Source organism: Nicotiana sylvestris, chromosome 6 (genome assembly GCF_000393655.2).
Source record: "Nicotiana sylvestris chromosome 6, ASM39365v2, whole genome shotgun sequence".
NCBI lineage: Eukaryota > Viridiplantae > Streptophyta > Magnoliopsida > Solanales > Solanaceae > Nicotiana > Nicotiana sylvestris.
In genome coordinates this window covers 59868025-59890605 of record NC_091062.1, presented here as the reverse complement: position 1 = coordinate 59890605, position 22581 = coordinate 59868025, and the positions used below count along the sequence as shown (strand labels likewise).

General features: G+C 39.6%; 2 protein-coding genes across 4 annotated transcripts; one reads left to right on the top strand and one right to left on the bottom strand.

Annotated features, from left to right (window-relative positions):
* Positions 1–7685: 7685 nt before the first annotated feature.
* Positions 7686–15791, top strand: LOC104211138 (type I inositol polyphosphate 5-phosphatase 12-like). 3 transcript variants are annotated; one of them, XM_009760147.2, is made up of 12 exons: positions 7686–8406; positions 9495–9849; positions 10607–10859; positions 10998–11811; positions 12488–12612; positions 12811–12895; positions 13307–13472; positions 13575–13615; positions 13698–13965; positions 14146–14269; positions 14365–14725; positions 15064–15791. In XM_009760147.2, the coding sequence occupies exons 1-12, from the start codon at positions 7942–7944 to the stop codon at positions 15412–15414; spliced, it is 3408 nt and encodes a 1135-aa protein (XP_009758449.1). In that variant the 5' UTR covers positions 7686–7941; the 3' UTR covers positions 15415–15791. The 3 variants fall into 3 exon arrangements, with proteins under 3 accessions (XP_009758449.1, XP_009758448.1, XP_070006258.1); XM_009760146.2 differs by having other exon boundaries at positions 13307–13615; XM_070150157.1 differs by lacking the exon at positions 7686–8406 and adding an exon at positions 9316–9394 and having other exon boundaries at positions 13307–13615.
* Positions 15792–15923: 132 nt separating this feature from the next.
* Positions 15924–22581, bottom strand: LOC104211139 (ankyrin repeat-containing protein At5g02620-like). The gene is made up of 3 exons (XM_009760150.2): positions 21217–22581; positions 18378–18787; positions 15924–17329 (listed from the first exon to the last, which is right to left on the bottom strand). Exons 1-3 carry the CDS (start codon positions 21671–21673, stop codon positions 16469–16471), a joined length of 1728 nt encoding a protein of 575 aa, XP_009758452.1. The 5' UTR covers positions 21674–22581; the 3' UTR covers positions 15924–16468.

The window sequence follows — 22581 nt, the reverse complement described above, 5'->3', positions numbered from 1 at the left end:
CGGAAGGCCGTCTTTGGAATATCCTTCTCCCTAACCCTCACCTGATGATACCCTGAACGTAAATCAATCTTAGAGAAATACTTGGCACCCTGGAGTTGGTCAAACAGGTCATCAATTCTTGGAAGTGGATACTTGTTCTTTATAGTAGACTTATTCAACTGTCGATAGTCGATACACATCCGTAACGACCCGTCTTTCTTCCGCACGAATAGGACTGGTGCACCCCAAGGTGAAGTGCTAGGCCTAATAAAGCCCTTATCTAGCAAGTCCTTCAACTGCACCTTCAACTCTTGCAACTCTGCCGGGGCCATTCTGTATGGAGGAATAGAGATCGGTTGAGTGTCAGGCAACACATCAATGCTAAACTCAATCTCCCTTTCAGGAGGAAGGCCTGGGAGTTCATCTGGGAAAACATCTGGGAATTCGTTGACCACAGGGATTGATTGTAAAGTAGGCGGTTTCGCCTCCGCATCCCTAACGCGAACGAGATGATAAATGTAACCTTTTGAGATCATTTTCCTTGCCTTAAGATAGGAAATAAACCTACCTTTCGGTGTAGCAATGTTCCCTTTCCATTCAATGACGGGTTCACCCGGAAATTGGAACCTAACCATCTTCGTACGACAGTCAACATTTGCATAGCATGAGGCCAACCAGTCCATTCCCATTATCACATCAAAATCAACCATTTCTAACTCAAATAAATTTGCCGAGGTTTGACGACTACAAATCATCACAGTGCAACCTCTATATACCCTTCTAGCAATCACAGAATCTCCTATCGGAGTAGATACCGCGAGGGGTTTACTTATCAATTCAGGTTCAATGCCAAACTTATTAGCCACAAAGGGTGTAACATATGATAATGTAGATCCCGGATCAATCAGCGCATATACATCATAAGAAAACACAGATATAATACCTGTAACAACATCTGGAGACGACTCGAGATCCTGTCGACCTACTAGAGCATAGGTTCGATTTTGAGCACCACTCGAACTCGGCACTGCACCTCTACCCCTACCACGACCTGTCGACTGCTGAAAACCCCGTGCTGGAGGTCGAACTGATGAGGAAGAACCAGACACAGATCCAGTCGGCTGAGCCATACCATCACCTCCTCTATTAGGACAATCCCGCATCATATGGCCAGGCTGCCCGCACGAATAGCATGCATCAGAACCTCGACGACACAGTCCAAAGTGGGCCTTGCCGCACTGATCACAATGTGGTGTTGGGGGTCTCATCTGACTAGTATCCCTGTGATGTTGCGAGCCAGATGCCCGCGAACTCTGACCTGGACCAGAATAGGATCGATCATATCGAGGCCTCTGAAACTGTGGAGGAGCACTAGCTACAGGTGGCGCCGAACTCCTCGAAAACTGTGGCCTGATGCGGCCTCTGAAGTCATCAGAATACCCTGCAAATCTCGCCCTCTTATGCTGGCCCCTATCCTGCTCCCTAACTGCCCTCTGCTGGCGCTTACGATCCTCTAGGGTCTGGGCATAAGCTTGAATACGGGAAATATCCATGCCCTCCACCAAGGAGGCTGTCGTACACTCATTTATCAGATGTGGTCCCAACCCATTCACGAACATATGCACCCTATCACTCATCTCGGCCACCATATGGGGAGCATACCTTGCCAAAGAATCAAACTGCATACTGTACTCTCGCACACTCATATTACCTTGTCTAAGGTTCAAGAACTTATCAGCTCTAGCTCGTCGTATCTCAACTGGCAAGTAGTGACGAAGAAAGGCCTCAGAAAATTCCTTCCACACAGCTGGAGGAGGGTTCGGACCCCTGGATCTCTCCCAACTATCATACCAGAGAACCGCTAAATCCCGTAGCCGATAAGAAGCCAACTCTACTGCCTCTGTATCACTAACATGCATAACCCGAAGTGTACGATGAACCTGGTCAATAAAAGTCTGTGGGTCCTCCTTGGGGTCTGATCCGGTAAACACTGGAGGGTCTAAATTAATAAAATCACGAACTCTTGTACTAACTGGTTTCTCAGCAGCACCTGTATTCTGCCTCTGAGCCTGAGCAGCTACCAAGCTAGTCAATAACTGCAAAGCACTCCGCATATCCTGGTCTGGAGTGCCAGACGGAGGAACTGGAGGCGCTGGGTGCCTTCTAATATCCTCTGGAGGAGATGGAGTAGATGAGGTATGAGAGGGCATCTCACTTTGAGCCTCACTTTGTCCTGCTCTGACTTGGGGAACCTGACTGGTACCCTCTCCCGCTGCTGTATCAAGCCGTCTACTAATCGTTTGCTTCCTAGTCGAAGGCATCACTGAAAAAAACAAGGTGAATATTAGAGACGAACACTTACGACTCAACTCTACGCACGATCTAGATTCAGGAAGAAGGTAACAACCCTAGATGTCATGTAGCCTCCTAATTATAAATGTGGCGCGCTACACATCCATAATCAAGACTCTACTAGACACGGCTCATAGACAACCCCTAGGACAGACTTGCTCTGATACCAAGTTTGTCACGACCCAAACTGAAGGGCCATGACTAGCACCCGACCACACTTGCCGAGCACCAACGTACATTTCATCTAACCTTCATTATTATCTTTTAAGGCTGACGAGATCAATATAAATGGTAGACCTAGATCATGGACAACCAACAATAAAATATGACGGCATGAACATACATAGCAGGGGATGACCAGACAATCAAGAAACTACGTATAAGGTATGAGCTACCACGCTACTATGAAAGACTATACAACAAAAACTAGCCGACAAGGCATACCAAACTATACATGAGCCGACACCTGTCTATGAGCCTCTAAAAGAACATAAGTGTTGCAACATAGCCGGAACAGGGCCCCGACATACCCATAATGTCTATAACAAAAATTGCATACCAAGACCAAGGCAAGTCCGGAGAAGGGATCTCGCCAATCACCGCTGAACTAGACAGTCTACTGTGGTGGGGGAGCTGCACCTGCCTGTCTATCAGGACCTGCAGCACGACATGCAGCGTCCACAAATAAAAGGACGTCAGTACGAATAAAGTACTGAGTATGTAAGGCAAGGAACCATAAATACGATCAGTAATGTAAGCAAGGATAGAGAATATACAACCTGTAACATCTTAGTACCTCTGAGGGCTACTTACATGAAATGCATGATACATATGTATAAATACATAAACCTTTAAAGCATTCGCCTCTGTGGGCATCATCATCATCATATCGTACCCGGCCATAATAGGCTCGGTAGAATCGTACCCGGCCACGTGGAGCTCGGTAAAACCCAACTGATCAGTGGTTGCACAATAGGTGCCGTACCCGGCCAACTATAGCGTGGCTCGGTAGAGTAAAATAGATACATATATATAATGCATGCTCGACTCATGGAATCACATTCTAAACCTTTCAGAGTGACGTAAGGTCGGTATCCTCTGTACACGTTATTAGGACTAAGTCTTCACTATGAACCTTATAAGATTCAGGAAGTATGAACAACATTGATAACATAAGAATAAGAGAAGCAACATTAACATCAATCGTTCCATAAGAGGGAAAACAATGTAAGTACTGCTAGCTTCTAAGAGTAGAGTATCTTGGAAGCTCGTTCATTACATTATATACAATCGGAGTCGTGCAAAAGAAGGAAAGGGATAGCCTCACATACCTTGTATATACTGTCCCAATCTCAAGCTATGCAATTGTCAAAACTCCTTAGTCTACAATAAGAGAAACGATACTATCGTTATCATTTAAGCGTCATAACTATTATGTATCGACCACAACCTATTTTACGATGAAACGGACAGCACCTCCCCTATATATATGACCTCACACCATTCAAAACAGTCACCAAACAGCCCAAACAACATCAATAATAAACATATTGAGCCTCCCAAAATAGTCCACACACAGCCTAATCACTCCATACATACGACGACCACCGTAGTCGTGTCAAACAACCTGGAAATGTTACGAATAACTATCAGCCCATAACCCTACATATATATGGTGTTTCTCCACACCCTTCCTCCTCCAAAACTCCACAAGATAGTAGTAAAATACGCAGCCCAACAACAACGCAAAACAGTCCACAAAACAATAACATTACTACCAAGCCTTTCGATATATATCTCACAAGTTCTAGCTTCAATGGCTTAGCCGCAACTTGGATAATCTTAAATACATATAGAGTAAGAGGTTCCTTACCTTTATACAGAAAGAACAACTCCAATTTGACCTTAAATTTCCATGAAATATCCCTCCAATGCTGCCACAACAACAAAAAAGCGAAACTAGCGATCAATTAGTGTTTTTCGGCACTAGAATCACTTTAGAAGGCTTGAAATCACCTAGGATTGATATTAAGAACATGAGGGAGTATTTACAGAACATAAACCCTTTAAAACAACCTCCCACACGAGCTGGAACAACACAAAAATGAGCAACAACAAGAAGAACAAGAGACTTACTAGCGCCACGGAATTCCCGACACTTGATTTGTGTTGTTTGCCCCTTTTTTGGGTCTTGAATCTTGAGAGAACCTTGAGAGGATGTTCCTAGGGTTCTAAGGTCTGAAAATAGTGAAAAGAAATGACTTAAAACGGGTTGGAGGCATCCTATATAGGTCCAAATATCTTAAACCGACTTAGTGGGCCCCATAGAGAGGTGCTTGGCGCAGTCTCGCGAAAATGCGAATATCTCTCTACTCCGAGATCGTATCGATGAACGGTTTAATGCGTTGGAAACTAGACTCCTAGATCATTAATTTGGTTGGTAGATAACCCCGTAATTCCTTGTAAATTATGAGAAAAGATTAGAAACATTTGACCTAATGTTTAAGTAAAATTATGAACCTAAGTTGCGACAACTTTTGTCGACTTTTGTTTCATAACTCGTTTGACTTCAAGACTTATGATACGGATATTATATGATTAAAATACCTTCATAAATGACCTCTTGAGTGTATTAAGCACCGCTAGATTACCTGAAAATTCGAGTTACAACATCCTTGATTCGTTTAACTTCTAATATTGGTTAATCACCCTTATACACTCTTGTATCACTTAAGACCAATAGGATTGACTTCTTATCATCTCAAAGATAATTCCTTCTTGGATTTATGTTAACTAATATATGACATGAACTAACACATGTGGATATGGGTTGTAACACCTTTCCCCTTATTTTAGTTGCCGATGTCAAGGTACGACAGGTTTATCACAGGTCCGATACCGCAAGCACAATAGATAAGGCTCATAGGTGTGATCATGCATCGATACATATGTCCTTTGCAAAGGTGATACCCGTATTCGTGACCGAAGTCGCGCAGATGCGACATTACTCTAGCGTCAAGCCCCTTCGCAAGTGCGAACCAACATCATGCAGATGCAGCCTCGCACCTGCGCACCAGAGAGTCACATATGCGACACTCTGCCTGGCTCCCCTTTCTCGTAGATGTGATCCTACCTACCACAGGAGAGAGACCTCGCGCCCACACACATGTTCATCAGGGGTGCGATAACCGCAGGTTCAACAACAATAAAGCACATGAAAAATGTTCGGAACCAATTGAAAACTCACCCAAACTTTTCTAGGCCCTAAGCCAAATATCCTAACAAGTATATAAACTTTAAATAAACTCGCTCGAAGGCTCAAAACATTAAAATAACATTAAAAATCAAGAATCAACCATCAAACCAAAATTCAAAGTTCATAATTTCAAATTTTCTAACTTTCACATATAAGCACCAAAAAGGTCTCGAGTCACCTAGGAGCCAAATTAAACATACAGGTCCAACATCATCATACGAACCTACCAAAATCATTAAAATACCGATCCAAGATTGTTTACCAAGAATATTAATTGTAGCATTAAACTCTAACATTGGAATTTCTCTTTCAAAACACATCTAAACCTTCCAAAAATACAAACGGGCCATATACACAAGTCATAAAATATCAAATGTGATTTAGGATATTGGATATAGACACAGATACGAAAACTCAATTGACTACACATTTGCCTCGAGAATTACTAAGGCACTCATTATACCAGAGCATCTAGTCATTTAAACTCAAGATTAATGATGCATGTCCTAGGTTAAATAAAGTAACCAAAAATATATTTTAGGTTAATCGAATATAACTGATTTTTCAATTTATCCACTGATCAAGTATTCGAACGAAGTACTGATCAGGTGAGAATACTACATCCACACGCGTTATACGAAACTATAGATTCTCATAAGTAAAACAAAATGATACACAATAATATTCATTCTTAATCATTTTATTTCACTTATGAAAGATCATTCTGCATAGGGCGAGGCACTTGATAGGTCGACTCTTTCGTCTATGGAGAAGAAGATCGTGCAGCTTCTGCCGAGCTTGAACATGCAAAGGCTGGAGAAGAAAAGAGAGATGAACAGTTTCATAGCCTTCAGGATCAGCTGGCCAATCTTCTTGCTAGTGAGGCTTTTTCGATTCTCCGGTCTCGTGAGTCTTCAACAGAGGCTACTCCTCCTCCTCGTGCTCCTTCAACCCGTGCCGACGATAAAGCTTCTAGTAGTGGAGGTGTTTGTTTGCTAAACTCTTTCTAGAACTTGTGATAGTTTGATGTTGAATTGTTGCAAATAACTCTCTCTATATATTGTTGATATTGTTTGTTATTGGAAATTTGCACTTAAAGTTTGTATTTTGGAATTGATTGAAGTTTAGAACGCGTTGTTATTGGTGTATTATGATCGGTTAACATTAGAACGCGTTATTTTGATATTTTATGGTTGATTGGCAGATATTAGGTTGTTTGGTTGTTTTTTGCAGGTGGTGTAGCTTTAAAACAACCATATTCTGCTACTTCTTTCAAGAAAACATCCACCTTCCGACCGAAGTCGGCCGAGAAATTTGGTCGGAAAACACATTAGGAGAAACCCAAAAATTAATATTTTCGAGCGAAGTCGGTCGATAAATGAAATTTTCAAGCCCCGACAATTAAAAGTATCGATCGAAATTGGTCGATAAATCAAATTTTACTTAAGAATATTGTAACACTACCGATATTAGTAGGTATTTCACATTTTTAAAAAATATTTAAATTTAATTTAGTGACCGATATCGGTCGCTATTTTACAAAACAAAAATTATTTTTTTAAGTTCTGACCGACTTTGGTCGGTATATTAATTTTCTCAAGGTTGGATGTCAAATAAAGGTAGTCAACTTTTGGCTGAACCATTCGATTGTTGTTAGTCTGAAATATTGACCGATTTCGGTTTGTATGATTACCATGCTTATACCGACGAAATAAAATTGATCAAAAATCGGTCAATTTTGCTAATATACCGATCAATTTCGGCCGGTATTCCAGGACGGATTTTTGCCAGTTTCTAATAGTGCCTACCAAACGACCCCTAATAGTCTACAAAATGCTTATACAATTAAATCAATTACTCTTTACGATAATTATAGTTAAATCGCTATGATAATATTAATTGATCGAAAAAATAAAGTAGTAACAAAATTGCAATAACAAGTTAAATTACGTTGATAATATAACAATTTTAATTTGTCCTATGTAATCTTAAGGATTATGCAATTTTAATTAATTCTTCTTGCAATATAACATCGCCTAGAAAATACGCGCACAGTGAGACTTGGGAGAAGAGGAAAAATGACAAAATATTCTTGTCCGTACGATACCAACAAAAGCTTCGCCATTCTCCTCAAAACTACCTTCCGCGCTCTGCTCTCTTCTTCTCATGCATGTCCACTACACCCACCTGCCCTCCTCTTCCACACCCCCACCCCCCACATTTGCTCTCTCTTCTTCAAACACATTTCCTTCATATCCCCATTTTCTTCAGTCTTAATTAGTTCACGTTTAGAATAATTCATAAAGCTTTTCCGCTATATTGTTATACGTATCTTTTCCTTTATAATTAATTCCATGGAGGAAGAAAAATTTGAGGATGACGAAAAACATGCATTGGAAGGTCTGAGCATGGAGCCAGCACCGCGTAAAAAGGCTCATTCATACAGCCACCAGCTTCGTACCAATACCGGAACTCACCACAAGCGTTACCACAAGTTCCGACATCACAGCTTTGATATTCCCACAAACCTCATCGATAACAATAATCACGGGTTAATATACGATGACGACGATTCTTCTGACGGTGATGAAGATTTTTATCCTTATATTTCGACGTCAGGGCAGGTGTTTGATGCAGGTATCGGGCTGACGATGGGAGATGTGTCGGATAATGTTAATCAAGGACAGCAACAGCCGTTGCCGGAGTTTATTGGAAGTGGTGGTGGAGCTGGGATTTTTAAAGTGCCAACTCGTGCCTCTGTTCATCCCTCTCGTCCATCTTGCCATGAACTCAGACCTCACCCCCTAAGAGAAACCCAGGTGAGGAAATTATATGTTACAAGAACTACTGCTAGATATGTATGCCTCAATCCCAAATTTGTCGGAGTCCACAGGGACGAAGCCACATTATCCTAGGGGTACCCTTGGAGAAATTTCCAGAGTCCATGATATAAATTATCAATATTCATTTTCTTTTTGACCTTGAGTAATGCAAACAATATTGGTGATCAGAACCCAATGCCCCGAAAACCTAAGCATTTGTCCGCCGAGGGTGTGTCAGGACCTAAAGGTCTGGTCGATGGACAACGGGTGAAAATTTCCTTACTACTCCTTTTTTTAATAGTTGTGGTGTCGGGCTAGCTTGGTCACACCTTGACCTGGTACCTCCTACTAGCAACATGTAACTTGGTAACTTTGTTCACCAAGGCTTGAATAGATGAGAAGAAATCGCCAACTATTTTTGTCTCTAGTGGGATTGATCTGAGACGACCTAATGGTTCTCAACCCACTTCATTAACCACTAGGCCGCACTCTTGGGCGTAATTCCTTTACTAATGCTCGTCGGACTAGAGAGATGGAGGAGGATAGGTTAGGCGAGAGATGGTTACACGTTCATGAGCATAAGGTGTACTTTAGGCTAGGCGCTAAAGTAGTCTTAAAAATTGCTTATTTTCAAGATGTTCTTTTCTTTCTAGAGCTTTTTAATTTATCAATTTGTTTGATGTTTAGGACTAAATGGAACATAGTTAAAAATTTTAAGGTTAATTAAAATAGTCGAAACTATAATTTCAACTGATGCAAGTTGCACTTGTTTCTATTTTCAAAACCCAAATAATAAGACATTTGAAGTCTTAATTATCCATCCTTTTTTTATTGTTTGTCGAGGAAATGACATAAGTAGGATATGGAAGAGAAGAGCAATGATGAAGCTAGATTTCATTTGTTTCTTAAACACTACTGCTGAGCAAAACTTTCCATAAGTTTGATGTCATTTTTGTTTGATTGTCAGATGAATCGGAACTAAAAAGTGTGTGTGTTTTGTTTAGCATTCATCATTCTGTGTTTTTTTCAAAAAACTTTTTCTTTCTTTTCCCAATTTATAGTAACAAAAATTAACGTGAATACAGGTTGGAAAATTTTTGAGGACGATAGCCTGTACAGAGACACAATTATGGGCAGGACTAGAATGTGGGATAAGAGTATGGAATTTTTCAGATCAGTATAAGCCAGGAATGGGAATTGGAGAAAGGGCAAGGAGAGGAGATGAGGATGCCGCACCATTTCACGAGTCGGCAAATACAACACCCACATTATGCTTGATGGTTGATAGTGGGAGTAGGTTGATATGGAGTGGACACAAAGATGGCAAGATTAGGTCCTGGAAGATGGACCAATCAAATGCTGATGAATCTCCTTTCAAGGAAGGCCTCTCCTGGCAGGCTCATCGTGGTTCTGTTCTTTCTATGGTCATGTCTTCTTATGGTAATACCAACCTTTCCTTGCTAGCATTTGTAATTCATTTTTGAAAAGAAAACTATGATCCCCATCAACGTTTATGATTAATCAGCCTATTGAAATTCTTGTTTGTGCTCCTAGATTCTGTTAGCTTATGGTTGGGTTATATCATTTCTAGTTAGCAGCCCTTGGAAATTAGGACATAGGAGAATAAAGAGCTTATTTGCTTGTAAAGAGAGTAAGAATCTTTTATTTCCTTTGTGGTAACAATGTTGATCAAGACAAGGTTCTCGAATCCTAACTATTTGATGTGCTTGCATGGTACATATGACAGGAAGTTTCATTTGGGCATTTAAGCAACTTTGATATCGAAAATAATGCTAGGCCAAGTGTCTTTCTTGATGCGTCTGAGATTACCAACAAGCCAGTTATCTGGACCGCTAATTGACCTTCAATTGTCCTTTTTTGCTGATTGCACACAAGGCCGCTTTGTCATTCCACTCCATAATTTCTCTATAGCTATAAGTTTTGTACATGAAGTCTCACAATAATCATTGAGAACACTTGTTGAATTCTTTTTTTGAAGTTAAATTTTCCAGGTTATACTCTGGAACTTTTATTCATTAGTTGCCGGCTTGCAGCTACATCATTGATTATGTGTTATTTCGTCTTACTGGTAGTTGAGAATCTCAGTTGTAAGCTTATGTCATAACATTAATGGTGAATATATTGTTCCTAATTTTCTTTGTAGACGGCTTTTGTGACTGTTTACTTGCATATCCAGGTGATATATGGTCAGGGTCCGAGGGTGGTAACATTAGGGTTTGGCCATGGGAATCTGTTGAAAAATCTCTCTCTCTATCACCGGAAGAAAAACACATGGCTGCTTTACTTGTGGAAAGGTCATTCATTGACCTTAGGAGCCAAGTTACAATTAATGGTGTCTGTAACATCTCATCTTCTGATGTGAAGTGCTTGTTGTCTGATCATATAAGAGCAAAAGTGTGGGCAGCTGGATCAGCATCCTTCTCATTATGGTAGGTTCCTCTTTATTGCTTCCATCTGAATGATTGTGTGTGCATTTCTTATTCATTAGTTAGTTAAGAGAATAGGCAAAGACTTCCTTTGCTAATAAATCATCACTCCTAATTACCCTGATAGTTGGGAAACTGCAGGGATGCACGTACAAGGGAACTCCTTAAAGTTTACAATGCAGAAGGTCAAATTGAAAATCGAGTTGACATGTCATCAGTGCAAGACCAAGCAACAGAGGATGAGATGAATGCCAAGTTTGTAACAAAATCTAAAAAGGAAAAGTCACAAGGAAGTAGCTTTCTGCAGCGGTCACGCAATGCTATAATGGGAGCAGCAGAAGCTGTTCGCCGAGTTGCTACAAAGGGGGCAGGAGCATTTGCAGAAGACAGTAAGAAAACAGAAGCCCTTGTGATTGCAGCTGATGGAATGATTTGGAGTGGGTGTTCAAATGGTTTACTTGTGCAGTGGGATGGAAATGGAAACCGTTTGCAAGATTTCCATCACCATCCTTGTGCTGTTTTATGCTTATGCATTCATGGTTCTCGAATATGGGTTGGCTATGTAAGTGGCATGGTACAGATGCTGGATCTCGAAGGAAACTTTCTAGCTGGTTGGGTTGCTCACAACGGGCCTGTAGTAAAAATGGTAGTTGGGGATAACTATCTCTTCAGCTTGGCTACTCATGGTGGTATACGTGGATGGAGTCTTGCCTCTCCAGGACCTATTGATAACATAATACGACCAGAGTTAGCTGAGAAAGAACATTTGTACACCAGAAAAGAAAATTTCAGGATTTTAGTTAGCACCTGGAATGTTGGTCAGGGAAGAGTTTCGCAGGAAGCGCTTTCAGCTTGGCTTGGTTCGGCAGTTTCAGATGTTGGAATAGTAGTGGCTGGGTTGCAAGAAGTCGAAATGGGAGCTGGTTTTCTTGCAATGTCTGCTGCAAAAGAAACTGTAAGTTATTTCACCTTCAACATGTTACAGGAGGTCCAGCTATATAAGAAATTTTAAAGCCGTATGCAACCAGTAGTTGTGCCATTTGGCGAAAATGGACCCAGAAACAAAAAAAAAATAGAGAACTTGATCAGTCTGTTATTTAGAAGAAAAGAAGTCAAGAATCCTGGTAGCTTAAAGAGTTAACAGGCTTTACTGTCATGAGAGAATGATAATGTGTTGCAATCTACAAGTAGTTCTGCGCTTTCGTTGATCTGTCTCCTTGACACTGTGTCTCTACTTGCTCAGCTAATCCCTGAAACATGATCAAGAGATTGGAGGGCACAAAATAGCTAACACTAAGATGCTCTACCGTAGATGTATTTTCCTGTGTCTGATTGGTGAGTAAAATTTCCAGATCCACAGAAGGAACTTGTGCATTTTATAAAACAAATTACTGACGAAAGAAGTTGTGTACTAAATGTCTTTAATGCTTGACTTCAATTTGAAAGAAATGGTGTCGGTTTACTCACTTTGCATCACTTTTGATATTTCCAAGTCAATCATTTGTTGACTTTTGCTATGATAGTATTGATATTAGGGAATACATAATCTGGCGCACATGCGGATAGTGTAGCCTGATACTTTCCTAGTCTTGTGTCATGTGCACAGCATTACCACTCATGTCAAACTGTAGGTAGGATTGGAAGGAAGTGCGATGGGGCAATGGTGGCAGGACGCAATAGGGAAGGCATTGGATGAAGGATCAACTTTCGAACGTGTAGGATCAAGGCAACTAGCTGCATTGCTTATTGCTATCTGGTAAGAGCTTGTGAATGTATCTTTTAGTGATATGTTTTCTCTTTGTAAGCTGAAGTCCCAAACTATACATCCTAAGGACTGCATCCTTCATAAAGTATTATATTTCTAGCTGAATTGGGGTGAAATATCTCTCCCTCAAGCTCTAAACCTATTTTGTACTTTTTTACTCATTTTCTGCATCAATAATATTTAACTCAGGGTGAGAAAATCTCTCAGAAAACATGTTGGAGACCTTGATGTTGGAGCAGTTGCATGTGGTTTAGGACGTGCAATTGGTAACAAGGTACCTTTCTCCCTGATATTGTTAACTTGTATAAAAAATAACACTGTCTGATGCTCATATCGAATTGTCCAAAAGCTCATCAACCTGTCCGAGGGATGATGAAGGCGATGCCACAATTGAGGGAACTACCCTCTTACTCTTTTTTAGATAAGAATGCGAAAGACCCTTACCCTGCCAATCAAGCCCACTAAGATAGACTAAGTAGACTTAAAAAAGTGCACAAGAAAGACTAAGGAACAAAAACTTTTCTCGATAACGCTGGGCCATGTTGGTTTGCTTACACTAGAACTCATACCACTGATGCTCAAGACATAAAGCTGCTTGCTCTACTAAATTATTGTTTCTTGCCTTTATAAGGGGAACAATGAAATGGCTTGCATAATTCTGTCATGTTACACACTTACAATGCAGGGTGGCGTTGGTCTGAGGTTAAGAGTATTTGATCGAATAATGTGCTTTGTAAACTGTCACTTGGCTGCTCATTTGGAAGCAGTAAATCGTCGCAATGCTGATTTTGACCATATATATCGAACAATGTCCTTCACTCGGTCTTCTAACCTTCTCAACAATGCTGCTGGTATGCTGCGATACCTGTTTTTCTATTGCACTGTTGTCTTCTCCACATATTTACTATGGCTGCTTTACTCTTCTGGCTTGCCATGGGTCCTCTCTCTTGCAGTTGGCGTTTCATCTGCTGCTCAAATGCTTCGTGGTACAAATGTATGAATGTGCAATTCCAATTCTGTTTTAAGTGATTTTACAGTCTAATTCAGTTCAAGTGACACCTTCTCATCTACAACAGGCTGCAGCAATTAATTCTGATGAGGGAAAGCTTGACCTTGCTGAAGCTGACATGGTGATTTTCTTTGGTGATTTCAATTATCGTCTTTTCGGGATATCTTATGACGAAGCAAGGGACTTTGTCTCGCAAAGAAGCTTTGATTGGCTTCGAGAGAGAGATCAATTAAGAGCAGAAATGAAATCTGGAAAAGTTTTCCAAGGAATGCGCGAAGCAATCATCAGATTTCCTCCAACTTACAAGTTTGAAAGGGGGAAACCAGGATTAGGAGGTGAGGCATATTTGTAATGATATAGAATGTGACTGAACTTTTTTTCCTTTCATTTTGTTAAGGATAATGATGACAAGGGTTTGTTTCAAGGACCAAATTAAGATTGTGCTTTTTGAATAGTCCTACATAATGTATGAGCTAACCAAAAGCATTGACATTACTTTCCTTTTTCCACTTTAGGATATGATTCAGGAGAGAAGAAACGAATTCCAGCTTGGTGTGATCGAGTATTGTATCGAGACAACCGGTCAAGTACTACTGCGGAGTGCAGTTTAGGGTGCCCTGTTGTTGCCTCCATTATACAGTAGGTCCTTTTTTTTTGGGGGGGGGGGGGGGGGGGGAGGCGTTTTCATATTTACTTTTCTCGCTTCACCTTGAAACTTCTCTGTTACGTGATAGGTACGAGGGTTGCATGGAAGTAACAGAAAGTGATCATAAACCTGTAAGGTGCAAGTTTGATGTTGAACTTGCTCATATTGATAGATCAGTAAGGAGACAAGAGTTTGGGAATATTTTCCAGAACAATGATAGAATCAAGTCTATACTGGAAGAACTACATTATATCCCAGAGACAGATGTTAGCACCACCCAAATTGTTCTTCAGAATCAGGACACATTCAGCTTAAAAATTTCCAACAGAAGTAGAGAAGACAAAGTTCTCTTCCAGTTGACCTGCTGTGGTCGGTCCCCTGCCAAAGAGGATGGGCAAGCATCAGAGTATCATCCCAGAGGTTCCTTTGGTTTTCCCAGGTGGCTTGAGGTGATACTTCATTTCCTAGATGCTCTTAATTTGGGTTTATACTTTCTCATCCTACATGAAACAACAAATGGATGCTCATGGAAATATTGAACAGTATTACCTCTTCTCTAGTCATACAGGATATGTTAGGGAGTCCCTTCATTGTGATATGCACATAGTTAGAAAGAAAACTGATGGAGAAAGCATTAATCAAATCTGACCAGCCAAGCAAGTCCATTTTCTCTTAGTTGATTCCTAATCTATCTAATGCTTTGTCATTCTCCTTCGCTTTAACATATACTTTTCTGGAACTGAAAATGGGCCTTTACTAAATGCCACCTAATGATTCTCTGATTCAGGTCACACCTGCGGCTGGCATCATCAAACCTGATCAAGCCGCTGAGATCTTAGTTCGTCATGAGGATAGCCAGTCATTAGGAGATTCTGTTGATGGTATTCCTCAAAGCTGGTGGTCTGAGGATACAAGAGACAAAGAGGTGATTTTGATGATCAGTATTAAATCGAGTCAGTCAACTGAGGCCAGAACACATCAAGTACATGTGCGCCACAGCTTCACACCTGATGCAGTTCGCGTGAACTCAAAGAACAGTAGGAGTAACCAAGGAAGCTCCCATCATAGGTCTGCACTTAAACATGTTGGCAATACCTCGAATAAGATGAAAGACCATCAAAACATTCGAGTTCCTTGATATCTACATGAAAACCTAAGAAGCTACAAATACAGTTGCATCACCAGAGGATTCCAACCAGTTTGGATTTTCTTTGCTGTCAATACTTGATAGGATCTTGATGTAAATACTCATACACAATTAGTATAAAAGCTTGTTTTCCCGCTCAGAGAATGTTGCCAAAAAGTATAAGATTTGCTCATCCATTTTTTGTTGGAATCAGGTCCTAAATACTTATCTTTGACTGAAGACTTATGATCAACTTTTGGTTGTGATCACTGGAAATCTGTTTGTGCTTCACCAAGAGGACAATTTGTTTGTTCTAGTGTTACCAATTTTGTATTGTAAATTTGATTTTTGGTTAAGCTTTTTGGAATCACATAATAGTGTTCTTCTGATGCCTTATTTTCGCCGCAATCAACACCTTATATCCAGAAGTAGGTTACTGTGGATCAGGAAGAAGGCTACAGAACTAGCTCAATATTGATGCTTTTCGCGAAGCCGACAGAAAATTCCCAACAAATAAAAGCTGGAAAAAGATGGAACTTCATTACCACAGGAAATAGATATGATGAATTATATAATAACAAATTTTGTTTAGTACACTTTTCTAAGGAGTGGATTATGTATAGGCAAAAGCAACTGAATATCAGCCATCTGCACCTTCTTGTCATCCAGTCGCAGTCTGGTAGTAGCAATTGTAGGTAGGTAGTAAACTCCATGATAGTTTGCCTTCAACCTATTAAATTCATGGGAAGGATTTGCTAAAGTTTCATCTTGAACTTCCAAGCATATATGTCACCTCAGATGGTAAGGAATTTAGTGGCTGAAGCAGTTAGAGAATTGTGCAGATGTGGATCACCTCGTCATTATTGCACTTTATTTAAAGTTTCTCCTCATCTGTTCCTAACTGCATAGACCCTTCTGTTCCTCACACAATTTGTTATCTGATGCCATTGCTACAAGTTCATCAGACTTGAGGGTTTAGAATCTGCATATATTCACTCATAATGCTATTTACACATCTCCAGGATTGATACCTTGGGGCAGAAATTTAGCTGACTTTTATTTCTTCCTATACTGCATACATCCTCTTGTAGCTTTCACTGTAAAGCTCTGTATCTGATGCCACGGACATCGAGTATGAACGTGAATGAGTCTCAGCCCTCCTTATGCTCCTCATCTTCGACTCTTCTAGCCTATGTCGAACCACACAATAGCACATGGAACCAATAGTAGTGAGCATTATGGTGCTACCAATGACAGTTGCATAGATAGCAAGCCCTTTTTCCTTGTCTCCAACCACCACATATGTGAGTGAAATAAAGGAAATTGAAATAGAGAGGCAAGCTGCCCACATGAGCTTGTTTATCCAAAACATGAGTTGCTTCTTTGCCTTTTGTTCAATCACCACCACAGAAGTTTGTACTACGACAACAGCAATGGAAATAAACAAGGCCATACTGTCAAACAAGAAGAAGATTATGAATGCCGCTTTCCTAGCTATGTGTGCTTCACCGAGTGAAACCCCATCTGTTTTTTCCTCAACGTATTGGCCAGGTACAGTGAAGATGGCAGCAAAAGCTACAGTAGCAATAAGGACAGCAACAACTGTCGCGTTGTTGATGGCATTGTTAAGACCACTAATGTGGAGTTTTTTCACATTTTTTGCAATTTTCCGCACTTTGAAGCCAGTTTGACGACTGTGTTGGAGTTGGGACTCCACATCATGCCTTATGTCACTGACAGTCTGCTTGAGTTGCTTCGCAGCATTGGGAGGCCTCCCGTGATCTTTAGAATGGGTAGCTCCTGCCTCCTTTAAAATGGAAACGAGCTGCAGAGATCCAGACTTTTCTGCAATATCAAGAGCTGTTTCTCCAGCCTTATTGACGGCGTTGAGATCAATGCCCTCAATTGATATTAGACATTGTACCATCTGCAATTATACGTAGTTAAGTTTCAAGATGAATGCTAAAAAGAGAATGCACAGAATAAGGTGTATGGTTCCTATATTGAGCATGCATATGTATTCAATAAAAGAACCTAGTTACAAGATCTTAACATGAATGCTAAAAACAGAGTACACTAAATAAGACGTTGGGTTACTATATTGAGCATGCATATATAGTCAATGGAAGAACCTAGTTACAAAATCTATGTCAAAAGCAAAAGAATTCTCACGTAAACCTGAGCAACATCAGATTTACACAAACAACAACAACATACCCAGTATAATCCCACGGGAACATCAGATTCACACATAAATTATTAAAACTCTGAGTAGCTTGATCTTTTTTTCCTTTTTTCTCTATGCGAGTAGCTTTGATTCTTAGCGCTGCTTGTTTGAAGTTTTTGCATTTTTGAGTATGCAAACTCAGTCTTTGTGCTTTTGCAACAAGTGTTTGTTTGAGCTAATCTTGAAAAAGAGAACCTTTTTTTAAGACTTCCAAACTCAGTTTTGAAATCATTCTAAAACTCAAAAACTAACGATTTGGATTTTTTAGTTTTAGAAAGATTTGAAAAACTGAGTTTGCATAGTTTCTAAAAACTGTAACCTTTTTTAGGAGTTTCATGGGTAAAAAAACAAAGTACCGAGAAAATGTCAATCCTAAGAAAGTAAGCAAGAAACCCTTCGTCCTTATAAGCAGTAACTCGTGTCAGCTTTCTTGTTTTCAGGGGGCATCAAAATTACCAGCTGAATATTAGCTTATCTTGCAGATATCAGGCTTATCCAGCATCTGCAACCATCTCCACGATACAACAAAAAGTTTTCCTCCATAAACTCACCCACCACTTTTTCTTTCTTCACAGAAGTAGTAATTTTCAATGTGATTAACAAAATGAACAGTTCTGCCTAAATTCAGATACATTTGACTTCGACATACAAAGCACATATCACTAGTTCACCTTAAACACATTAAGACCCTCAACTTTCTGGAAGTCACTAGTTTACAAGAAATAATAGTTAATAAACTGAGACCAACCTGTGGCCGTCCCTTTATAGTTGCAACATGAAGTGCTCTGTTTCCTTTGTTATCTTCCAAAGCCAATACAGCAGGATTTGGTTTGATTAATTCAAACACAATATCAACATTTTGACCCTTTACAGACATGTGCAGGGCACTTTGGCCTTTTTTATCCGTTCTAAAGCCAATCTCAGGATCTTTGCTTAGAAGAGATCTAACTATTTCCAAGTGTCCCATTCTTGCAGCTGTATGAAGAATAGTCTTGCCATTGTTACGAGCTATCTTCGCAAGGTTTGAGTCAATCTCCAGAAGGAGATTCATTACATCAAGGTGCCCCTGAGCAGCTGCTGTATGTAAGGCTGTAGAATTAGACGAATCTGTTGTCATCACTAGGTTTGGAAATGAATGCAACAGTTCCTTCAGTACCTCTGCAATGTAATCCCAGAAAATACTTTTAGAGAGTAGAAATAAGAAAGAAGCATCTTAATTCCAATTTAACAATTGTTACTCAGAACAAGCTTCAGAAAATAACAAGCGATCCAGAATCAAGAATTTAAATTTATTTCACTTGTCATCACAAGTTTGTAAGCTTTGATATACTTAAACAATAGAGGCTAAGCACAAATTAAATCATACTAGTAATAGCCTAACTCGAAACTGTGAGTAACAGTGTTTAGCTTAATGAGTCTTTTTCTCATGAAGTAAATAAGTTTAATCGTCAAGCTCAAGCAATCTTAAAGTTCCATCTTCGTTCTTTTATGATAAAGGTAGTACATGACCCAGCTCGTGCACATCTTGATTAATCCAGGGGTACCTGGTCGTATCAGTAAAGGTATCGGGTCACTCTATCCACCTTAAAAAGATGGAAAGAAATCCCCTAACTTTTTTTGCCTCTGGTAGAATTTGAACCCTGATCCCCCCCATGGTCCATTCCAACTCCACTGATCGTGAGGCTACCCCCTTGGCAAGGAACCTTAAAGATCAAAAACGTTCATCAAAACTAAGCTGTACTGAAAATACAGCATTTATTGGGGAGAGGGGGGGGGGGAGGAGGAATTGAGTAGCTAAGGTATTGACAAGCTGCTCAAGATCAACCTGGTCTAGTTTCACAAGGCAGTTTATCAAGTTCACGCTTTATTTAGATACTCAAACAGATAGGAAACTTAAAAACGAGGACGAAGAAAAAGGATATCCTCAAGTTTCAGCAGAGAAGAAACAAAGAATTAGCATAACCAATTTCAAGTGAACAAGGGACGGCAAGAAATATCGCTATTCATTGCACTCAGTGTTGGTTAACATCGTAATTGGATGTGATTCTAGCTATGACGCCAGGAATCTTAGCATCATTTGGTTCCAGAAAGCAGTAACATCCATGAACAACATGGCTAATTGGGTGTGACAATCAGGACTAGGAAGCAGCAAAAGAAGTGTTAAGCTGACCAATTTTGGGAATTTGTTGGTGAGCAGAATAGTTGCGGAAACCTAAATGAAAATGATTCGCAAAGCCCCCAAAGAATGATAAAATCATGTACTTCATGGGCTAGTGTAAACAATAGTTTCAGAAGGATACATCATGTCCATTCCATAAGATTTATCTTTAATTTTAATTCCTGCAGAAGAATAAACTAACCACTTTTTGTGATGTTTCTCCAATCAAACAACTATATATTTCTTTAAACAAGTAATCATTGTTTCAGGCTTCTGACATTTTTTTATTTATTTTCTCTTAACAGGAAATCATTTTTAAGGGATAGACATGTATCACTTTTAACTCAATTAATATTTTTACTATTTTTAGCTTCAAAAATTTTTATTGGGAAAAAGGTTTACGGAATGAATGTATCAATATAGAATTTCAAGTAGATGATCTAAAGGTACAACTTATTTTAAGGATCTGGACAATCTTTGCAGGACGGAATCTCGTTCAAGCCATTTTGACTCCTACAGATATGAATAAAAGTAATTCCAGCTCAAACCCTTTCAACTTCTATGCCACCACAAGACACACTATTCTGTAGGTCCTTGTGTATCTACAAAATGCTCACTTCAGGTAATTCATTATTTGTGCAGATGCTAAATTCACCCTCTCCTAGGACGATTTTGTTCTGTGACATAATTGCATAGTTATCTCTTAACAGCTTTCTTAATTTTAAATTTTCAAAACTGCTGCTTTTCTATTTCATGTATTAACAGGATATATACAGCAGTCGTTCCACTGTGTCACACTACCACTAACTTATATACCTTCCCACCCCTACTGAGAAATAGAACTGAGTAATCCTACATCAAATGGCCGAGAAACTTTGCACCACTAATCTTGAATAACTTGGACCGCCCCCTCCAAGCGAAAGTTTTGCACTCAGATGCAAGGAAAATACATATTAGCATCCTTCAGCATCTATCTGCTATAACATCGCAATATGATCTTAACAGCCCAATTTTTCATAATTTGATAGTGGCCAACGGCAGGAAAGTTAGCTTTGGTTGCTCTGAACTTAGTCTTGTCCTCTAGTTTTCTATTATGGAAGAACATGCTTTATATGCAGTCTTCAAATGGAAACATATTTTTAAGATAAGTTATCTAGTATTTTACTGAAGCTACAAGTAATCTGCACAAGAGCAGGCTTAATTTAAAGGTTTTAGAAGAAAAAATCAAGGATGCAAGTTGCTCTAAATGGGGGGCTAACAGCAGCAATAGGTAGCATGTGAAAATCAACCAGTGCCAAGTGCATCGTACAAATAAAACATACGCATTATCTCCCGAGGATTACAATCTGTACTAGAAGGAATCATTGACTCAAAACCAAGGAAGGAAAATGTTCTCTTTTTTTCCTTTTCTGTGGGCACAAAGACTCACCAATATGACCCTGCTTTGCTGCAACATGGAATGCATCATAACCATTTCTCGCCAGAATAGAAGCCGTCTGAAGGTCTAAATGTTTTAACAACTCTTCAACAACCAAGGTATGGCCATTCTCCGCCGCAACGTACAGAGCAGTCTCACCCTCCTGGTTTTGCTTAGATAACAAATCACTGATGCCTTTGCTATTATCAAGCTTTTGAACAATTTCTTTCACCTTCCCTACGTTCCCTGCTCTAACTGCCAAGTGAAGTGGAGAATCTCCTCTTTTCCCTGGTGATTCCTTACCCCTCTTCCTCTCACCACCACCAAAGCTCAGCTGCCTCTCCATTGCTATCCTAAAGCTTTTCTGTTTTTCCATCAACCCTCTAAAGCTCTTCTGTTTCTCAATCGTCCCGTTTCGAAAACTCTGCTGTTTCTCCATCACCCCACGAAAGCTAATCTGTTTCTCCATCACCACCACAAAAGTTCAATCCGACCCTTCAAATAAATTCTTCTATATCCGACTTTTTGTTTCCCACTTTCAAGAACTACAAAGCTTGAAACTTTTCATCATTATCAGGTCAGCTTTTTCAATTCTAACTACTAAGATAACCCCCAAAAGAAAAGGACAAGAAATTCAACTTTCACCCTTTTCTAACTCAAAACATATCATATGAAAATTTACAAAGTTAGTCCAAATTATCAAACCAAAAATCAGAAATTCTAACCAAGATTCTTCATTTATGAACCTTGGAGCTCAGCAAATTAAAATTTCAAACGTTGAGTATGGTGCAAATCTCAGCTCTTATAGTAAGCTCCAAACACAAAAAGCAACAATCTTTCACTGGATTCACAGAATCAAGACGAATTACCTTGAACTCAAATTTACATAAGAAGTCAAACCAAGCAACCAAAGAGCCAAATTTTCACCCAAAAATAGAGCTCAAAACCTCATTCTTGATGAACCCCAGTAGCTGAAATGAGACAAACGCAGATTCTCCACTCATTAAAGCCAGAGATAGACAATTTTATGCGAATCTTGAAAAAAATCTTAAAAAGATCAAAAATAGGAAACGCCACCACTCTCCATGTGGGATATATCAATTCACATGTACTGTAATAATAATTGTAGTTTAAGCATCTTAAAACAGTTACTGAAAGCAATGCTCTTTTATTTTAAATTACTATTTATTTCACTTTTCTAGAAAGTTGGTCTCCACTATTATCCACCCAACAAAAGAAAAGAATAGATTTTTACTACTAGTTTTGTTTTAGCCTCTTGTTTTTTTTTGGTACTACATAAAATACTAGTGAAAGATGCAGATTGTTGGCCGCCATTGATGTTGACATGATATATAGGTGCACCAAAAGACAAAGATA